This window comes from Aythya fuligula, chromosome Z (genome assembly GCF_009819795.1).
Source record: "Aythya fuligula isolate bAytFul2 chromosome Z, bAytFul2.pri, whole genome shotgun sequence".
NCBI classification, from domain to species: Eukaryota; Metazoa; Chordata; class Aves; order Anseriformes; family Anatidae; genus Aythya; species Aythya fuligula.
Genome location: NC_045593.1, coordinates 74,489,402 through 74,510,874, shown reverse-complemented (window position 1 = coordinate 74,510,874; position 21,473 = coordinate 74,489,402). Strand labels below are relative to the sequence as shown.

The window sequence follows — 21,473 nt, the reverse complement described above, 5'->3', positions numbered from 1 at the left end:
TTTTCCCTTTCCCAGGTGGTGCAGGGGGACAGGGAATGGGTGTTGCTGTCAGTTCATGATGCCTGGTCTCTGCTGCTCCAAAGCAGTGTATTTTGTCCTCGCATCTTGCTGAGGGGTGAGGGGGTGAGAGGTCCCTGAAGCTGAAAGCCTGCTGTGTACTTCTGGACAGTGGTAAAAGTGAACTGATGGGGTGATTTGATGATGCAGTTCCTTGGTGTTTCCAAAGATTGCTGCTTATGCTGCCTATGAAAGAAGAAGTCAGATCAGTTTGCCTAACTATATTTTTTGTCTGCTGTGAAGTCTGTCTTCTAGAGATTTGTTTTGCTACAGAGCACAGTTTGCAGATCATTATTAGTGTTCTGATCATGTTTTAGCCTCTCACCTGTATTCACTTGGTATACTGAAATGTTTGTTTCTATGGCCTTTATATTCTGCATGACATAGAGATACTTCTTACAGTATGTTTTGAAAGAACTTTTGCCATTTGTAGATTTTAACATGAGATAACAGCTCTCAATGGCTTCAGAACCTGAAGAAAACAAGTCTTCAGTCAATTCTTTTCACTGAATAAAGCCTGTTTTTTCCCTGTTACCATGTCAGTAACAAAGAGTCAGGCGTACCATAAAAACCTGCCAGTTAATTTTTACATTTGTGTTTTCTTAAACATACAGGTAATGTATAAATACTAAAGACATATTACAGAATCACGGAACTGTAAGGGTTGGAAGGGACCTGGAGAGATCATCGGGTCCAACCCCCTGCCAAAGCAGGTTCCTCAGAGCAGGCTGCCCAGGGAGGCGTCCAGACGGGCCTTGAATATCTCCAGAGAAGGAGACTCCACAACCTCCCTGGGCAGCCTGTCCCAGTGCTCTGTCACCCTTCCCGTGAAGAGGTTCTTTGGCATGTTGGTGCGGAACTTCCTGTGCTCCATCTTGTGGCCATTGCCCCTTGTCCTGTCCCCACAGGGGCAAAAAAGAGGTTGGCCAAATCCCTCTGTCTCCCACCCCTCAGCTATTTGTACACATTGATGAGATCCCCTCTCACAAGCACCCTTGCCTTCTAGCAACCTAGCCCATGAGATACTCCCAAGCAGGTCCTGGAAGAGATCGACGTTGGCTCTCTGAAAGTCCAGGGCAGCATTCCTGCTTTTAAGCCTTACTTCTTCCACCAAGTTCCATCTGGAACTCCACCATCTCATGGTTGCTGCATCCCAAGCTGCCCCCAACCTTCACATCCCTAACAAGCCCATCCCTGTTGGGAAGAATGAGGTCCAGGAGCACACTGCACCTCGTTGGCTCCTCCACCACCTGTGTTAGAAAATTTTCCTCATCGCATTGTAGGAACCATTTGGACTGCTCGTGCCTGGCCGAGTTGCTTACCCAGCAGATGTCTGGGTAATTGAAGTCCCCCATGAGAACCAGTGCCCGTGATCGTGAGGCTACTACCAGCTGCTTGTAGAAGCCCTCATCGACCTCCTCCTGATCTGGTGACCTGTAGTACACCCCTACAGCAGTGTCCCCCTTACCAGGCCACCCCTTAATTCTCACCCATAAGCTCTCCACTTGTCCTTCACCCTTCCCCAGCTGGAGCTGGGTACACTCTAATTGCTCCCTCACATAAAGGGCAACCCCACCCCCTCGCTTCCCCAGCCCATCTTCACTAAAGAGGACATAGCCCTCCATGACAGCGTTCCAGTCATGCGAGCTGTCCCACCATGTCTCTGTGATCGTAATGAGATTGTGGCCCCACGATCAAACACAGATCTTGAGCTCATCCTGTTCATTTCCCATGCTCCGTGCATTGGTATCATGGCACTTCAGGGAAGCAGCAGGCACAGTTACCCCTGGAGGGATGCAGGAAGATTCTGGATGGGGTATCGGGATCATTGCCTTCTCTGAGGAGCCCTCGGACAATCCTATGGGACAGCTCAGAGGTTTTTCCCTACTGTCTTCAACAGTGAGAGCAGTGACAACTTCCCCCAGCCCTTCTCTGTCACTTTTAGCTCCCCTCCCTTCCCCCATCACACCTAGTTTAAAGCCCTGGTAATTAGCCCAGAGGGCTTGCTCCCCTACATGTACATATATGTACATAGATATACGTATATCTTATATAAATTATAGAATGTTATGGGTGTGTAAGGATTTTGATTTTTTCTGTGCAAGTGCTGCAAACAGTGATTGCAACAAGCATCACTGTTCATTTCTAATTTGTGCATGCAAGTCACTGGAATCGTGCAAAGTTTTCAGGCTGGTAAACGTTATTTGTCTCTTTCCTCATCTGAGATCGCTGGATTGTTTTTTTATCCTCAGAAACAAATAAGGTGATGTTAAGTGTGTGGTGTATGTAAAAGCCTCAGGAAAACTACACCCATATTTGCAAGTAGAACAAGGAGTGCAAAAGACCCCATGTTTCTCAGCATTTTCAGCTCAGTATATGATAGTCTTTGCTTTCTCCTTCTATTAAAATTAAAACGGTCCACTTTTAAAATATATGTGTGCATTTCACTTATGATTCTTTCATTTGAATTAGATTTAAATTGTAGAGATTTCAATCATGTAGCTGACGACTACATTGCTGACATCCTTGTGTCTAGGCTCAGCCCTGAGGGACACTTTGTTTTTGCAGGGTTACATGTTTATGGAACCAGATAACATCCATACCCTGTGTCATGTTTAGTCCATCTTCCAAGGGAAGAGTGTTACTGAGATATGGCTTCAAGTCACAACATTATGTTTGGAAAGGAATGTCTCTCCACAGGGCTCTTAGAATTAATCTTGAAGTCCTTTTTGAGGAAAGCATATCAAAAACGCTTATTCAGACTACTCAAGTTCCACTGAGGCAGTTTGAGGAGTGAGTTGAAAGGTGTGGGTTTGGTTTTTGCAGCCAAGAGCTCAGCTAAGAAAACAGAGCAATGTATGCACCTTTAAGCTTATGCTTGTCAAAACTCAGTTCCTGAAGAGAGTGAAATCCTAATAAAGCAGGTTAAGTAGTAGTCTGTGGTACTCTGACTGTTTGGTAGTCCATTACCATGTCACTGTTGCATTGATTTGCTGGAATATACCTCCAGAATGACAAAAGTTTACAGAATCAAAGCAAAATGTTGCTTATATGGCATTACAAAGTAGAAAGAGTATAACTGAAAAAGAAAGTTAAAATTCTGTGAGTATCATCTGACTTCTTTTAGCGGAGGGGGAAGGTGAGGAGGGATGATTTACATAACATTTTCGTAGATAATCATATAAAAGGAACAAGGTTTTTTAAAGTTGCATTTTAAAATGCATTTTGCATGCTTTTCTTTGTAAACTAACTTAATTTATATATGAATAACTTGTGTATATGTAAGTTAATTGTGGTCTCTGCTGTGTCATGATTTCAGAGAGCCCAAGCTGCATTGCAAGCTGTGAATGCTGCACCAGATGCTCTTGCTGCTGGAGGTGGAGTCGTTCCAGGTCAAGGTTCTGTTCTTCGAATCATTGTTGAAAATGTTTTCTACCCTGTCACTTTGGAAGTGCTGTATCAGGTAATGAGAACTGGTAAAACTAATAATAAAATCTGTTTCTATGTTGCTGGTGTAATACAGTTATTTTTTTATTTATTTTTTAATACCTAGGGATCCTCAATTGTGTATTGTTCATTCTGAATGAGGATTGCCACTTCAAACATGATTTGTTTTTGTGTAGACATCTAGGCTTGAACTGATTTTGCACAAAAAAAAAAATCAAAGTAAACAGGATTTCTGTAGTCAGCTATTCATGTGTGTTTGTTTGTTTGTTTGTTTGTTTGTTGTTTTTTTAATGTTTCTTTCACTCCCTTCATTAAGACCACACAATAAGATTTCTCTGGAAGCAGCGATAAAATCAAAAACCTTCTTTGAATTTATGCCAAAATTATGAGCTGGTGAAATCTTGGTTGTTATGAAGTTGTGGAACAAATGCTTTAGCACTCCTTGTACTAGGTAACTTTTGTAGGTTGCGTTATATATGACCATTTTATATTCATTTTTATATTTTAATACAAGTGATATAATATACAAGTATAGTTGTTTGGACAAGTGTTTTAAATTATCATCAACCCTTAGAATGTTACTTGCTTTAACTACTGAAAGCTTGGAATAGTGGTAGCTTTCAGAATAACAGCAATTCCTGTACCTAACCTTGTGCATTTTTTTATCTTTTGTTGCTTCTGACTAAGGAAACAGTGGAAGAAGAAATTCATATTATTTTACTTGAATATGGTTAATGTTCACTTCAGTGCTGAAGAATTATATTTTTCAATGTTTGAGATGTCCAATAACCCTCACTTAACTACTTTTACAATAGCTCTAGAAAATTAAGCAATACTTCAAAAAGGAACTTAATTGGCGTTATTAACAAGGGACATTATCCTCTAATTAGAGCAGCATTTTGTGTGTGATAGATAACTACAACGTAACATTATTCTGTAAGTGTGTTAATGGAAATGAAAATGTTCACTGGTAAGTATAGCCTCATGTAGAATCAGGCAGGCTGTCAACCAAAGCTTCAATTATATTTTGTATGTCTTAACTGATTGCAAAGACCCTTTTACCTTTCCCTCTCCTCTCCTCCCCTTCCCTTTTTTTCTTTTTGTTTTCTCCCCACAATTCACCTTAAAATATTTATTATAAGAAACAGAATGCTCAGTCTTATCTTTGTAGAAGCAAAGCTGGTGTATGCCATAGGGTTTAGGTTTAAAAACAAATAGTTATAAGTGGAATTTCATTAACTTAAAAATGTCTGCTTGCTTCTGTTGAAATACACGTGGAAGCATACGTTCAGAAACTGTACTTAGGCTGTACTTAACGGGAAGTGCTTTGTGAGCAGGAACTCAACAGCTAATTTTAAATTGCTGTGAAAAAAGTTTCTGTTCTGTCTTCCACCACAAAACGATGACTGCAGCATGAAATCCTGAGAGACTGAAAAAGTGGGCGCAAAGGTTAAGGACAATGTATCTTGTTTCCATGATTCTGGGCCTAATAGGCTAGCAAGAGATGCTTGTCCTTATCTCTGGCCTTTCTTTCCATTCCAGGATTAATACTTGTCTGGGGGGTTCTGCATTCCTGACTGCTGTGGTGCTTTGCATCGCTTCCAGTAGTTTGTTCTAAAACTGCCAGTGCTTTCCAAACTCTCCTTTCCTGTTTCATTGTTACTCTGGACATTGTTTTTTTGCACTTGCATGATACACCCTAGCTACCCTTTTGTCCTCATTCTTTGTGGGCTCACTTTTTTGTAGACATTGTCGTTGTGTCATGTAGTGAGCGTGTCATGTGCTACATGTCCTCATTCTGAGTGTACATTTATTTAGTTTCAACCTTTTTAAATTTTTCTGCAATGCCTTTATTTGCAGTAAATCAAATGCCATTCAATTGTAAATTAGGAGTAAGTGCCAAACAAGGTCTTTATCTTGCTTTTTTCCTTCTTTGTCTTCTAGCTTGGTCAGCGGGCCTGTGTAATTTATTTCAGGCACATAAAACTACTTAAGATGTATGTTTGGTCACCAAATTTGCAAAATTTGCTTGAAATACAGAATGTAAGGGTGTCTTAAAAGGCTTTTGCAGTTCCCATCTAACTGACTTGTGAAAATCCATGTTTCAAAATTGCTTTGATTATCCACAGTTTCTTTGCACACATTGGATAAAGACCCCTCTGCTCTTAGTTAAGGTTATTGCCTGTTCTTTAGGGGCATTTTATTCTTCTCCCCCATCTTTTGTATCTTTTTATTATTAGTAGTATTTATTTATTTATTTTAATTTTTACCTGAAACAGAATTCTGATATCACTCTATTTCTATTCAGGTCTCGCAAAAGAAATCTCTTAGAAAATTACTAAAAGTATTAAAATAGTAGTTTTTATGGTGCAAAAATTATTCTTTTTTTCTTAAAGTCCATATTCCTTGCTTCTCAGATTTTCTCTAAATTTGGACCTGTCTTGAAGATTATCACCTTCACAAAGAACAATCAATTTCAAACCTTGCTCCAGTTTGCTGACCCAACCAACGCATACTATGCCAAAATGGTAAGTACTCTGCTGTTTTGTTTTCTTGTGCTCTCCCTCCCCAAGATAAACTGGTCATTATATATAACATTAGTGATAGCTTGCTCTTTACCTTTCTTACTTCTTGTCATTCTAACACTCTTGCACAAGAATAACATCGGCAACCCTCATTATTTAAGAGGATAGCACTCTACCATTAACTGCAAACATGAATGTGTAGCACACAGATCAAAATCTTGCTGATTCTACCAAGTCGAAGATTGGGACTGTTGGTAGTGAAGAGTGATGGTAACTGTAGTTGTCACAAAAAACCTTCTCCTTGTCAAACTAAATGGACCATTTTCAGTGAGAATTAATCCTAATTGTAGTGTGATTAAATGTCCAGAGATCGGATGAACGCCATGTTTTACTTGTTTGAATTCCAGTGAGAAATTTACAGTAATCAATTTTTTCCCTTTAGATCTCATAATTTTAGACCAGCTGTACCCTGATTTTTAAAATGCGTGTTCTCAGCAAATAAGAAAATCTGACCTATTTGAGGCATATGTTTCTGTGGTGGGTTAACCTTGACTGGCTGCCAGGTGCCCTCCAAACTACTCCCTGAGTCCCCCTCCTCAGCAGGGCTAGGGGAGAAAATAAGATGAAAAACCTTGTGGATTGAGATAAGGACAGGGAGATAGTTCACCAGTTACCAACATGGGCAAAACAGACTCGACTTGGGGAAGATTTATTGCCAATTAATAAGAGTAGGACAGTGAGAACTAGAAACACCTTCCACACCCCTCTTCTTGCCAGGCTCAGCTTCACTCCTGGCTCTTGTGCTGCCTCCTCCTCCCACAGGCAGTGCAGCGTTGTGAGGAATGGGGATTGTGGTCACTCCACAGTTCTTTGTGGCTACTGCTCCTTCCTTCTCACACTCTTGCCCTACTCCAGCTTGGGGTCCGTTCATGGGATGCAGTCCCTCATGAACCGATCCAGTGTAGGCCCTTCCCACGGGCTGCAGCTCCGGCCCGGGGCCTGCTCCTGCGGGGGCTCTCCATGGGCCGCAGCCTCCTCCAGGCCACATCCACCTGCTCCACCGGGGGCTCCTCCACCCATGGGGGGGCTGCAGCATGGAGATCTGCTCCATGTGGGACCCATGGGCTGCAGGGGGACAGCCTGCTCCACCAGGGGCCTCTCCCTGCACAGCCCACAGGGGAACTGCTGCTGCCTGCCTGCAGCACCTCCTGCCCTCCTGCTGCACTCACCTGGGGGCTGCAGGGCTGTTCCTCACTCCTCTCTCCCAGCTGCTGCACAGTTCTTTTACCCATTCTGAAAAATATTATCATACAGGTGCCACCAGCTTCAGTGAAGGATTTAGTTTAGGATTCTGTAACTGGCTCTGTCTGACAGGGTGAGCCTCCATCTCCTCACCGAGGCTACCCTGTTAGTACCCCTGCTAACAATACCCTGCCATGTAAACACAACACAGAGTTTTGTCAAAAAAAAAAACCAACACAACAACAAACTTTTATAACTAATTTCCTTGTCATGCCTAAATATTTTAATTTCAAGGGAAATGTGTTAGTTTCCTGAGTCTGGAGTAATTCAATAATTAAATACAGGTAGTCAAGACCTCCAGGATTTTCGCAGAAGGGACAGTAATGTAACAAATTGTCATTTGCAGTACTTGAACTGTGAAGTAAATAATAAGAACAGAAAAAAAAATAATGCCATGCTTAATTGAAACTGTCTGAGACACTTCACGTTTTTCCATAACATATGTAGTCACCTCAATACTAGTAAGTAAATGCAGTCATTTAAAACTTCCCATAAAAGGTAAGCAAAAGAGCAGATTTTGTTAAGAATTAAGTGGTATTCAGAATTTTCCCCCAAAAAAATTACCAAAAGGATAGAGTAAGTGGAACATTTATACTTGTTTTATTATTGAAGTTGTCTTTATTTTCAGCTTCAAAATGGAAAGAACAGAATATTCTTTTGTTACTATTGGTACTTGTACTTAGTCCACATATTAACTTTCATTAATGCATCTACCAGGTAAATTCACTTATCTTTAGAGATTAAGTAAATGTTGGAAATCAGTAATTTTAGTTGGGACTATAGCCTGTTTGTTAACAATAACATCTTTACTTAAAGAATGGTATTATTAATAATAAATGATACCCTATTAGAGATATGAGGGAAATTTGTATGATTACTCAGATAATGTAAACTGAACTGAAGTCATAATCCTGTATGTTATGGCAAACCAGTGTCTTTTGAGTATTATTTTTAACTTCACCCACCATGATCAGAAATGGTGCGGCTAGCAGGACGAGGGAAGTGATACTCAGCTCTGTACTCCCTTCTGGTAAGGACACGCCTTGAGTACTATGTTGAGTTTTGGGCACCTTACTATAAGAAGGACACTGAGGTTCAGGAACGTGTCCAGAGAAAGGTGAGGAATCTGGTGAAGGATTCTTCGAGAACAAGTCTTATGAGGACTGTTTGAGGAAACTGAGGTTGTTTAGCCTAGAGAAAAGGAGGCTCAGGGGAGACCTTATTGCTCTCTAGAACTAGATTAAAGGAGGTTGTCGCGAAGTAAGGGTCGATCTCTTCTCCCAAGCAATAAGAGATAGGACAAGAGGGAATCGCCTCAGGTTGTGCCAGGAAAGGTTTAGGTTGAATATGGGAAAAATTTCTTCACTGAAGGGGTTGCGAACCATTTAAACAGGTTGTCCCAGGAAGTGATTGTGTCACCATCTCTGGAGGTATTCAGAAGATGTGTACATGTGGTGCGTAGGGATTTGGTTTAGAGGTGGACTTGGCAATGCTAGGTTAACAGCTGGACTTGATGATGTCTTTGAACCTAAATGATGTTATCATTCTGTCATTCTGTAATTCTTTTATGATTGGTCTGAGCAAAAAAAAATGCTACTACTTTGATCTCTCTCAGAATAACTAGTGTTAAAAGGAGTTTCATTATGTTATAGGGACCATAAATATGTTCAAATTAGTGTCACTACTAGTACCTGATAGCATGTGTTAAGAAGGAAACAAGTAAGATTAAAAGTAGAAAATCATAGAATGGCTGGCTCAGGTTGGAAGGGACCTTAAAGATTATCTAACTCCCCTGCCATAGGCAGGGATGCCGCCCACTAAATCAGGTTGCCCAACACCCCATCCAGCCTGGTCTTAAACACCTCCAGGGATGGGGCATCCACAACTTTTCTTGGAAACCTGTTCCAGTGCCTCACTACCCTCTGAGTGAAGAATTTACTTCTAATGTCTAGGCTAAATCTATCCTCTTTTAGTCCTCCCTTATCCTATCATTATCTACCCGAATGAAAAGTTGCTCTACATCTTTTTTATAAGTCCCTTTAAGTATTGAGAGGTTGCAGTGAGGTCTCCCTGGAGCCTCCTGTTCTCCAGGCTGAACACCCCCAGCTCTCTCAGCCTTTCTTCGCAGACGAGGAGCTCCAGCCCTCTGATCATCCTCATGGCCCTCCTCTGGGCCTGCCCCAACAGCCCCACACCCTTCTGGTGCTGGGGGCCCCAGAGGAGGACGCAGCACTCCAGGTGGGGCCTCCCCAGGGCAGAGCAGAGGGGCACAATCCCCTCCCTCCTTCCCCTGCTGCCCACCCCTCTGTTGGTGCAGCCCAGGACGCAGTCGGCCTTCTGGCTGCAGGCACCCACTGCTGGCTCGTGTCGAGCCTTTTGTCCACCAGAGCCCCCAAGCCCTTCCCTGCAGGGCTGCTCTCCAGGAGCTCTTCTCCCAGTCTGTGCTCATGGCTGGCATTGCCCCGGCCCAGGTGCAGCCCCTGGCACTGGGACTTGTTGGACCTCATTAGGTTCACATGGGCCCACTTCTCCAGCCTGTCCAGGTCACCAGTCTTCACCAGAAATCAAGTCATTTTTAAATCTGTGTTTCATATAGTGGGACAAGGTAATGTAATACTAATTAGTGGACTACACTAAGCTCTACACTGGATGTCTAGGGAAGGATAGGGTCAGTGTAATTGTCCAGCTCAGCTCATGTTTGAGAGCAGCACCTTAGAAAGAGGTGATTTTCTGTTTGGATACAATTGTGGGGTGAAAATAAAGTAAACCTAGGAGGGAGGCTGCAAATACGCATTTTGTCTCTAAAAACTTAACTATTTCTACAGGCTATGGATGGCCAAAATATCTACAATGCGTGCTGCACTCTGCGTATAGAATTCTCCAAGTTAACAAGCCTTAAGGTAAAGTACAACAATGATAAAAGCAGAGATTTCACTCGCCTTGACCTTCCCTCTGGTGATGGCCCTCCAGTCATGGACTCTGCCATACCTGCTTCCTTTGGTAAGAAACCTTTACTTTTAATGATGAATATACAGGATGATCATTATGCTTTTTATGTTGCATTACCCTTCAGGATGTAGTTTTGCTGCTTGCTTTAAAGAACAAAATCTTAGACAACTTACATTAATAAATATAGCGTTTATGTCTTTTGTAGTTGCCTTCTAAGAGATAAAATTTCAGAAATTTTCTTCATTTTTAGAAGTCACTTCTGTGGCATAGAGAAAGAGGTGTCTGCTTGTAGTGACACTGGAGAGACCTTCTTGACATAAGTAGTGCATACATGCTCATCTAATCAACTTTGGTAATAAATGCAAATCATCAAACAGACTAATCTGATTAGCTGGAAGAAGTGCTCACAAGGCAATTTAGAAATCTTAGCTATTTTTCTTTCTCTTTAATGACAACTTTTAACAATAATACACAGCTACAAACTGTCTCACTGTTGAACAGGTACCTAATGTTGGTTAGAACAATAGAAAAGGCAGCAGAATTTTCTCCTTTCTCTTTTTATGATAGCTAGGGCAGATACTGGATTTGTTTTTTCTTTTGAATCGCTGGTTATAGTAGCTCTGATTAGAGTAATAAAGTGAGTTGTGCTCACTACTTTCTTGATTGTTTTTGCTTGTCTCCTTAAAGGCAGGCTTTGGGTCTTTATGAAATCCATGCCTATTTTTATTTTTTTTTTTTGAGATTTTGCCATAGAGCATCATGGAAACATGCTGCATGGCTGTTACAAATCTTCTGTGTTTTAATGAATTATATTTACATAATCTGAAATGCAAATGAAAAGGTGAAGTAAAATTAGAAGAGATTAAGGACAAACTTGCTTGTAGGGCAGAGATAACATAGTAAACATGGTTTGGGGGGAATAACAGATGAACACTTGTCAATTTCCTTTCCCCTCACTCTTCCAAACCTGTCTTTGCTAGTAATCTCATTTTTTCAGAATCACAGAATAGCAGAGATTGGAGGGGATCTCTGGAGCTCATCTGGTCCAACGCCGTGCTAAAGCAGGGACACCTAGAATAGGTTGGCCATGTCCAGGTGGCTTTTGAAGATTTCTGAGGAGAAAGGCTTTACAAACTCTGGGCGACTTTTGCTAGTGTTTGGTCACTCTCATTCCCAGAGATGCTCCCATTCCTTCATCGCCTTTGTGGCTCTTTGTGACTTTCCAGCGTGTCCATGTCTCCCTTGTGCTGGGGGGCCAGCACTGGACACATTGTTCCAAATGTGGTTTCACCTGAGCTGAGGACAGGGAACAATCACCGCCCTTCACCTGCTGGCAATACTTGACCCAATGCAAGCCAGGATACCATTGGGCTGCTTTGTGTCAAGGGCACTCTGCTGGCCCATTTTCAGTCTGAACCTTTATAGGAATGGTAAAAACGGCAGAGGTGTACTGATGTAAGGAAGATTATGACATCTGCCTCAAAGATGTTTTTATAGTGTAGTCATAGTGAAGAAGCTGAATAGATATTTTTCTTTTCAAAAATAGCTGTAGATTGGATGGAGTGTGCTTCTAATGTCTGTCGGCTGTTACAAGGTGGATATGCTGCCATAGGCTTGTTCAAATAATACTTAGCTGTGTGACATTAGGAAAAAATACAGGGAGTGATGTCAGTACTTATGCTTCCTATGTTATTACTTCTGCAGGCAGTTTTGATGAACTAGAAGATAAAGCAGGTATCTCTGTCAGAATAGTGCATCCAATTCCTCCTGCAGACTTGAAGTTGTTTTAATAGCAAAAATGAATTGGTCTTGATTTTTTTTTTTTTGAGATATTGCACTATAATGTATAACTATAAACAAGTGGATTTTATGAATGCTTTGGATTTAAAACTTTCCCTCGCCCACAGAGCATGGGCAGAGATATATGAATGAGTATGCTTTGAAATGTGCTAGCTGTAAAGAAAGTGATTTTACAAATAAAAAATGCAACAAAGAATTCCAGATCTTTCTGCATTAGTTCTATTTGACTATTCTTACATGCCTGATTTTGGTATCAGTGTGCAACATGCAGGTCTCATTTGGCAGAATGAAAGCTCTTTATCTGTTTCTTCATTAATGTTTCCATTATCATTCCTGGATTTTGAATAAGTGATTAATATCTATATGGCCAGAACTTGTCAGTATAATGCACCAGTGTGTGTATTACAAGAACACAATGACTTGCTTTGGTGTGATAAATGTATTCCATTGTTTGTATTAAAGGCACTTTGTCACTACAGATAAGAGGAGGTGTAACATGATGCGATATTCATGAGTACATGATCTGTGGTGTCTGTTTCATTTGTTGGTTTTGTAATTCATAACTGATACTTCTTACGGTGTTGTATTATTCCTGTCAATAACCATCTGTTAATGAATGTAGCTATTTTAGTCAGTGGTGGAGGTTTGAGTAGTAAAACAAAGACTTCGCCAAGTTTGCAGGTTGTATTTGCTGATTATATATGCACTGTTTAAAAAAAACAGGCTAGTGTGCTAACATATGAAAGAATTCATGCTCAAGCTTATATCTAACACAAGCTTACTTGTTGCCCAAGGTAGCACTTAACTCCATATAACATAAAAGCCACTGAGCAACCTTTGGTGCTAAGACTCTCCATGCCCTGTTATTCTAAATCCATTTAGAATACATTTGTGATTACAACTGCTGTTATTTATGAATTAATACAATCTTTAAAAGTACATCTGCTTACGTAAAAAATATGAAAAAAATTATGTGAATTTTATGTGAAAAATATGTATCCGTTATTCATCTCAATAGCTAGTAAACTTCAGAAACTTGGACTTATTTTAGTTGTTAGCATTATTTAACCCTTAGGGTTTTTTTTAGAAATATCTGGGAAATAGATGTATCTCATCTATTCTAGAAAAATTCTAGAATACATTTCCGTTTTATGAATAAAAAACGTGCTTTAGCAAACACTGCACCACAGGTACTTCAACTTTAATGAATGCCAATCTATGCTGTGCTTTCATAATTAAACTCATCTAAATTACATCTTGCCCTGACTTCTTTTTAGAGAGGGACAATGAAAGACAATGAATATATTGCCTTCAAAAGTAACTGAAAATTGTCTTTGTGAAACATAGAAACTGGCATTTCATTAGAGTTTTTTAACCCAAACCTTTTATAAAAGATGCAATCACAAAGCACATTCAGAATAGCAGTGCTGGCAGCTGAGTCCCGTTCCTGTGAGGAATGTTCAGGTCTGTTATAATTAGATGTGTCTGTTATCTCTAGGCTCCCATGGCATCGTGTTGCCACCATATGCAGGGCCTGCTGGATTTGTCCAAGCCGTGGCCTTTCCTCATGGTGCTGGTAAGTTCTATTAAATATATATATACATATAAATGTATGCATATGTATGCATATGTGTGTGTGTATATACATATATATATATATATATACACATACATATATATATATACATACATATATATATATGTATATATGTATATATATAAAGCAGTACTGCTATCTGAGTACACCTGGTTTCAGAGCAATTTAAGTCTAGCAGTCAGAACCCAATGTTCACCTGAGTCATTCTGATTACCTTTGTATATCATAGTATTCAGTACAATTTCTTGCCATAATAAAACACATACGTTGATATAGTTTTTAATTTCATAATTAAATTTAATGCGATGATAAAGATAACCTGCAAGAGAAGAAATTCTAAGCATCTGTTTTTCTAAGAATTACAGAACTTCTGTTATGTAAAAAGGTAAAGTAGGAAGTCTTTGCTTTTTGGGCTTCATAGCTAGATGAGAAATTAATAGTTTTCTAGATTGAGTGATCTTTTCCTTTCTCGCACAGGATAAACTTTGGTGCTAACTTCTTTTCTGGGCTGCTCAATATTTTTTCATCTCTAGAGGGCAGGTGCATCCTGCTTTACTGGTCAGATACTAGGAATAACTAAATAACTTTAAAGCATTTTTTTAAATCAAATATTGATGGTTTTGCTTAACCTGATTTTGTCTTCTAAAATGTCTCAAGCATTGCTATTAATACCTTTGCAGGTCTTGCAGTTCCAGCTGTTGCTGGAGCACTTGGTTCTCTTGCAGTCCCCACATCTGCAGCACCTGGGCGGATAACTATTCCAGGTGTTACTGGTGTTCCAGGAAATTCTGTTTTACTGGTCAGCAACCTCAACCCTGAGGTAAGTATGATCAATAGAAGTGATGCAAGTATCCATGTACACCAACTGGCAGAATCCTTTCTGGAAATGAACATAAGCAGAAGGCATACATGAGGAATGCTGTTGTGTTGATGGTATCAAAAACAGGGCAGCTCTATTATTGTTTGAGATAATTTGCAGTATTGATGGGGCTTAAAAACCCTGGTCAGCAGTGAAAAGATTCTCAGCACAATTTACTTCAGGAAACATAATCTAGCAGTGTAGTGTAAGCTTACTAATTAGCAAAGGGTCTATGGTCAGATGTGAGAAATGTTTGAAGAGGTAGACAATGTACACATGTATTATGACTACACTCACTGGTATCTCAGTTAGAGTTCCTTGAGTACCACTTTATCATTAGAGGAGCCAAAGAATTTTTCATTTGATACAAAACATGAGGAGTCGGAGAAACAGGAGGGACAGGAAAGGAAGATAAAAGCATGACAAAACAAATGCATTTCAAAACATTGATAGGATCTTCCTAGTTTTTCAGCCCAGAGCAGAGCAGGCTGAGGGGAGGCCTGATGGTGGCCTGCAGCTCCCTCAGGAGGGGAGCGGAGGGGCAGGCGCTGAGCTCTGCTCTCTGGGGACAGCGACAGGACCCGAGGGGACGGCATGGAGCTGGGACAGGGGAGGGTCAGGCTGGGGGTTAGGGACAGGGTCTGCACCCAGAGGGTGTCGGGCACTGGGACAGGCTCCCCAGGGCAGCAGTCACAGCACCAGGCCTGCTGGAGATCAAGAGGTGTTTGAACAGTGCTCTCAGACAGATAGTTTGATTTTGGGGTCATCCTGTGTGGAGCCAGGAGTTGGACTTGGTGATCCTTGTGGGTCTCTTCCAACTCAGGATATTCTATGATTCTAGTTTTTTAAGTTAATTTAATTATCTGATTCTATTTTTTTAAAAGCTAATAAATAAACGTGTTCACTTTCCATAGTACCACTTATTTTTTTTTCTTTTTTTTTTGGTATGTTGGCTGTAAAATTGCCAGGGACAATTTGGATAGTTATTTGTATAGTGGATTGTTTCATAAGCTTGCCCCTGTTATTCAAACATTACACATTGATATACGTAATTAAAAGCAATATACATCTCTTAAATAAATAAATAAGCTTTACAAAGGCCATGTCTTAATACACATTTCTGCTTGACTGCTGATAAGCAGTTCTTCAACAGCAATGTAAAATTGTTTATTTTACTCACTCATTAAATTCACTTAACCATAAAACTGATAAAACTGAGTTATAGTCAAAGTGGAAGTTAACTTCATTATTACTAAGGTTTAAAAATTTGTTGACCAATTCCTTTAGTATTTAAGTAATTGCTGTGTTTCCTACGTTTTTGTCCTAATAGTTGAATTCTACACTAAGCATAAAAAGAAATAGCTGTAGATTTATTAGGACTGTAAGACAAACCAATTATACTTTGCTTTGTTAGTGTATCTTATCACTTAATTTCTGATGATTGCTGTGGACAGGCTTCCTACAGCTAATTATTCAAGATGATTATCTGAATCTAAAAGGAATGTGCTTTTTAAAAATAAGGATACGTAAAGGATAGACCAAAGCTGGTTATAGGACATTGCCACTTTACCTAATACCAATCATATCTAAGAAGTCATGTAGAACATCACTCTGCAATGCATGATACAACGTAAATTCATTAAATATTGCTAAACTTTTTAAAAGGTAAAAATAAGAACATACAACAACATTAAATGTTGGAAATGTAAGTCATCGTAAATACATTTCTAGGAAAGTGTGTTACACTTGTTCGTTGGTAGTGGTTGAAGCCTATTTCGTCTTTTTCTATGTATTGAAAATCTGGTTCATCTTATTTCAATTTTCATTTCTACTCTACTGCAGGGTTTCACTGTGTGTTTGAACTATCCTTCATGATTTTTAAATTAGCTATTTTGCACATCTTCCCCAAAAAAGCATATTTTAGTAGAAATATTGCAGTCTCATTTCATTAGGAAATGCCTTTAAATAAATTCTGCATTGAATTAAAGTATTCAAGGCAAAAGAATAAACTTGAAAAACATTTACATTTTACATTGATATTAATTGTTTCTTTATAGGGTGATATTTAGGCTGCAGTGTGTTCTGTTTTTAAATAATTCAGGTATGTTTTGATAAACATTTCAGACCTTGTGAGTTGAAAAGGAATAGGCCTAGAATGCAAATAGTGCCTTCTGATAAGTAGGTATTTTTAGTACTTATTTCTAGCAAAATCTTCATCTCAGTTGAATAAAATCTGTTTTCATTAAGGTATAAATTAACTTCTTTGGTACTTGGGGAAGTTGGTACACTATGGTTTAATTAAAAACCTCTGAAGAAAAATTACTTCTTTTAGAGTCAGGCTTTGTTCTCACAACTTCTAATCAAACAAAATTTAAACAGCATTTTCCATATGTTTCATATATAAGCAATTAAATAGTACACGTGTCACATATTGTGGTCATGTGCAGAGATGAGGACAAAACTGAAGACAATGCAAATACATTTAGAAGCAACCAGTTTTAGTTTTGTTGTTGGTATCTCATGTTGAGAAAAGACAAAGGAGTTCTTGAATGCTCTTTTCTATTTCTAGTGTAGCAAATGGCTTCGATTTTTCAGTGAATGAACTGCTTGGAAAGAATAAGTTCAAGTAATTAAGTCACTTAATATATTAATAACTTCTTCAGCATGACTCAGTCTTGAGTGATGAAAATGCATGAGCTGAAGTGTTAGCTTGTTTAAATATTTCATATATGCATAGCAGATATATATTAACAAGAATGCTATACGCTGTAGTTACTGAAGGGAATGGCTTTTGGAGAAACAGTTTTATGTATTAGTGTGCAGTATCTCTCCCATTCTTTTTGTTTACCCCGCACTTACGGAGTAGATTTCTTTATTTGCATGGCTTTAAAAATAATATACTCATTTTATCATTTAAACAGGCCATCACACCACATGGACTTTTCATCCTATTTGGTAAGATATGTCAAATATACCTTGAGAAACTACAGGACTAGAATTCTTTTTATTTAACTGACAAGCAATGGTAAATTAAAGTTCCATTTTGTCCAGAAAATGCACAATAGAATGGGCTGGTTTTAAAACAACAGTAATTTTGAGGCAGTAGTTTCAGTAGTACACAGGTACCAAAAAGGCAGAATGGTTATGGTTTCAGAACAACCAGTGTGTGCTCTGATTTGTTTACTGAAAAGAAAGGTAAAGCAAAGTAAGATGAAAAAAAAGATTGTATCAGGGGAAACACACTACAGAATTGTCAGATACGTTACTTGCAGGGAAGAATGTTCTCATGGTAATATTTTAATATGCCTCTATTGTGAGGACTTTAACACTGTTGCACTGTTTAAGAGTTGAACACAGACATGCAGTTTTATGACAGATATACTGTTTTTTTCCCCTATTTCTGAGCCTCAGAAAATAATACACAAGCTTGAAAGCTCTCTTTCATACTAATATTCTAACCAAACTGTTTAATGAGGTGACTGTTCTTTGTTTACACTAAAGTTAATCAAAAGAGAGAGACTTGCCCTTGAGCTTTTTGTAGTAATTGTCTGGACAACTTTTCTTTCTGGGTTTCCACAGGTGTGTATGGTGATGTGCATCGTGTGAAGATCATGTTTAAGAAAAAAGAAAATGCTTTGGTTCAGATGGCAGATGCAAACCAGGCTCAACTAGGTACTCATTTTTAAGGCAGTTATGCTTGTAGCTACCATGAATGTGATAAAGATTAGGAATTCGCCATCTGTCAGTGGCTAATGTAACAAATTTAATCCATCATGGTGATGCTTACAAACTTCATCTTTCATATATTAATATTGATCTGCTTACTTTCATGTATGCAAATTGTTTTCCTATAATGATTAAAAAAAAAAAAAAACAACCTGCAAATCTCAGTCTAGTAGATGTTAGAATTAAAACATCATAGAATTTTCCTCTAGTTTACCTTGTAAATAACTCATAGAGTTTTCATGTACATCATCTTATATGTACCTGTTGAAAAATAATCGAGTGCTCTTTATTGAAAAGCTGTTTTATGTTTCTGTTGCATTTAGACTGGAGGATATATACATCCTTATACTTGTTTTAAATGTAATGTTGTGAAGGGAAACATAACCCACCTCATAAAAATGGAATTTGCTATTTAAAATGAGAATGTGAAATCTGACACTAAATAGGAGAAAACAGCAGTATGCAAAAAATCATTTTTTCTTCCACTCCAATCATCTGTTTTCCTGTTCAAATGATGTTTTCACTGATTAGCTATCAGCAACTTGAATGGACAGAGGCTTTATGGGAAGGTCCTCCATGCTACTTTTTCAAAACATCAGTTTGTTCAACTGCCTCGTGAAGGACAAGAGGACCACGGTTTGACAAAGGACTATAGCAACAGCCCTTTACATCGCTTTAAGAAGCCTGGCTCTAAGAACTTCCAAAATATCTTTCCTCCATCTGCCACCCTGCATCTCTCCAACATCCCGTGAGTACCTACATGTACAATTTTCTTGGAAAGATGATGTTTTTTAGGTTATGTTCTAAAAGCTACAAAGCCTGACGTGAGCTGTAAATTTCCTTGTCCTTCTACAGTTTCCTGAGAATTGGGTCATTCTGCTCTGTAACTAAAAACAAGCAAATCCTGTAACTGTCTTTTTTTATTGCTAGTGAAGAGGATAATGGATTGAAAGTTATTACTCTTCTTGATAAGTTTTAATAGAGTTTACATTTTCTTGAGAAAATATATTTATTTTTTCATATCCTAAGTTCTGTGTTACAAATTTTTATAGAAAATTAAAGACATGCTTTTTGAGAGTTACATTGCATCAAATTCATCAGTAGCATCATTATGTAATGTAGATACAGTTTTTAATGTTTCTAATGCTTTAAATAATGGTTTGTAGAGAATTTAGAATAATCATGTAAGGGGAAGTTGTGTTTAAAAAGCAGTTACTAAAAAGTGTGTACTTTAAAACTGAAAACAACCTTTTTCCATGCTAGAATGTTGTCAACAATGTGTGAACTGACAACCAAACATAAGTTTGCACAGGCTTCTTTTGTTCTGCAGCTGTTCTAGGGGAAAAAAAAGAAGAAACTGGAATTTTGTTCAAACAAGAAAAAAATATATTTAGGACACTTCTTAAATGTCTTTTTGAGTAAAATAGAAAACTTTCAAAATTGAAAATACATGAAGCATACTAATAATAATTACAAGACCTCATATATATCTGGAGTTACCCGTTCATTTTTATGCAATCTGATTTTAACAGAGACAGGACTGAAGGTGGATGAAAAGCAGTAGATTGTATCTGAATTATTTTTGTAGCATACTACAGCGCTAAATCTTAGTGTCAAAGCCAGGATTTGGGGGCTGAAACATTGACTGGGCTTACGTTGGTGGAGATGGTATTCGATGCTCAAATTTAGTTTAGAAGCCAGAACTGGGAATTTGATAATATTACCGATCTCTGTGCTCTTTTGCAAGTTGAGGTGGTTTTGTTTTGTTTTGTTTTTTAAACAGGCCTTCTGTTTCTGTTGATGATCTGAAGAACCTTTTTGCAGGTACTGGATCTACTGTGAAAGCCTTCAAATTCTTCCAGTAAGTTCTCATGTAAAAACATTGTGCAATCTTTCATCCTGGAAGATGGATAATGTTTTTTTTGGGAAACTCCATTTCTGTATGACACTATCTATAGGTAACAGCTGTACAGCTGTGACATGTTTATGACAATTCTAATCTTAAAATTTCAAATGGGATACTATATTATCATAATTAAATGAAAGATATTTGGACTTTTGACAAATTCCACGTGTGTTTGAAGTAAGATAAGTTTAAGGAATGTACATGAAATAGTACCTTCTTCAAAAAGAAATACAAGATGTATATGTAAAATGTTAAGTGAAAGATGACAATGAATCTGTTCTAGCATTTATAAATGTTGCTTGGCAACATTATTTTAGCACAATCCCATACATATAGACAATACAAATGTTTCCTAGAGGTCTTTGAGCCATATCTTGACTCATCTTTTTGAAATGTATAGTTATGGAAGAATGGCATGGCTGTAGACCATTAATCCACAAAATTTATGTAGTCTTGGTATCTTCCTTTTTTATCAGATGCATAACTAAATCTGAGTCACTGCACAACTGTTCAGTGTGGAAGCAATTTATATGGCATGGCTGAAAAAATACATGCACTATATTTTTGTATTGGCTACTGTGATGAAATTCTGATTAGGATTAATAATGTTTTTTGTTGTACTTAGGAAAGATTGCAAAATGGCTCTTATCCAGCTGGGCTCTGTGGAAGAAGCAGTTCACGCTCTCATTGCGCTTCACAATCATGACCTTGGAGACAACCATCACCTCCGAGTTTCCTTCTCAAAATCTACAATCTGACTTTTCTGTGAACATTCCTTTTAAGACAGCATTGCAGTTTTGGTTAAAATCTTCAAATAGAGACTGAAGCAGCTGTGACCAACTCTGCCTCTTAAAAGAAAAAGCTTATTCATACACACAGCGAAGAATTAGGGGATGATCTTTTTGATTGTAGCTGCCAGTATGTGATCAACATTTAATATTCATTCATAAAAAGATCTTCTACGAAATGTCTTTTAGAAATAATATTTATCATCAAATTTCCTACTTAAAATTTTGTTTTGAGGATATCTTTTTAGTTTTTATTCCAAATCAGCCTTACAAAACATTTTGGAGTGCTTTTACAATACACCAAACAACAACAAAAAAAAATCTAACAAAATGATGAGTCTACTCTACATATATTAAACACTAATTTGAATGTGAAATAGTGCTTGGATTTCTTGAAGAAAAGCAAGCATTGACTGTGAGTGCCCTCTGAATAGTATTTATGTTACTGAGGTGTGTGTTCATACTTTGGCAAATCTTTACAACTAACTTTTCTTAGAAAACAAAGTCTATGCTGTTC

General features: G+C 38.4%; 1 protein-coding gene across 1 annotated transcript in view; it reads left to right on the top strand.

Moving 5' to 3' along the window:
• PTBP3 (polypyrimidine tract binding protein 3) overlaps positions 1 to 21,185 on the top strand; it is a 65,019-nt gene extending 43,834 nt beyond the window's left edge. The window contains exons 6-15 of the mRNA XM_032206725.1: positions 3,377 to 3,520; positions 5,922 to 6,032; positions 10,157 to 10,331; positions 13,579 to 13,656; positions 14,358 to 14,497; positions 17,458 to 17,491; positions 18,116 to 18,208; positions 18,794 to 19,010; positions 20,046 to 20,123; positions 20,794 to 21,185. Of these exons, the coding sequence (XP_032062616.1) occupies positions 3,377 to 3,520; positions 5,922 to 6,032; positions 10,157 to 10,331; positions 13,579 to 13,656; positions 14,358 to 14,497; positions 17,458 to 17,491; positions 18,116 to 18,208; positions 18,794 to 19,010; positions 20,046 to 20,123; positions 20,794 to 20,926 (1,203 nt within the window). The 3' untranslated portion in view covers positions 20,927 to 21,185. The remainder of the gene's footprint in view (positions 1 to 3,376; positions 3,521 to 5,921; positions 6,033 to 10,156; positions 10,332 to 13,578; positions 13,657 to 14,357; positions 14,498 to 17,457; positions 17,492 to 18,115; positions 18,209 to 18,793; positions 19,011 to 20,045; positions 20,124 to 20,793) is intronic.
• The last annotated feature ends 288 nt before the right edge of the window (positions 21,186 to 21,473 follow it).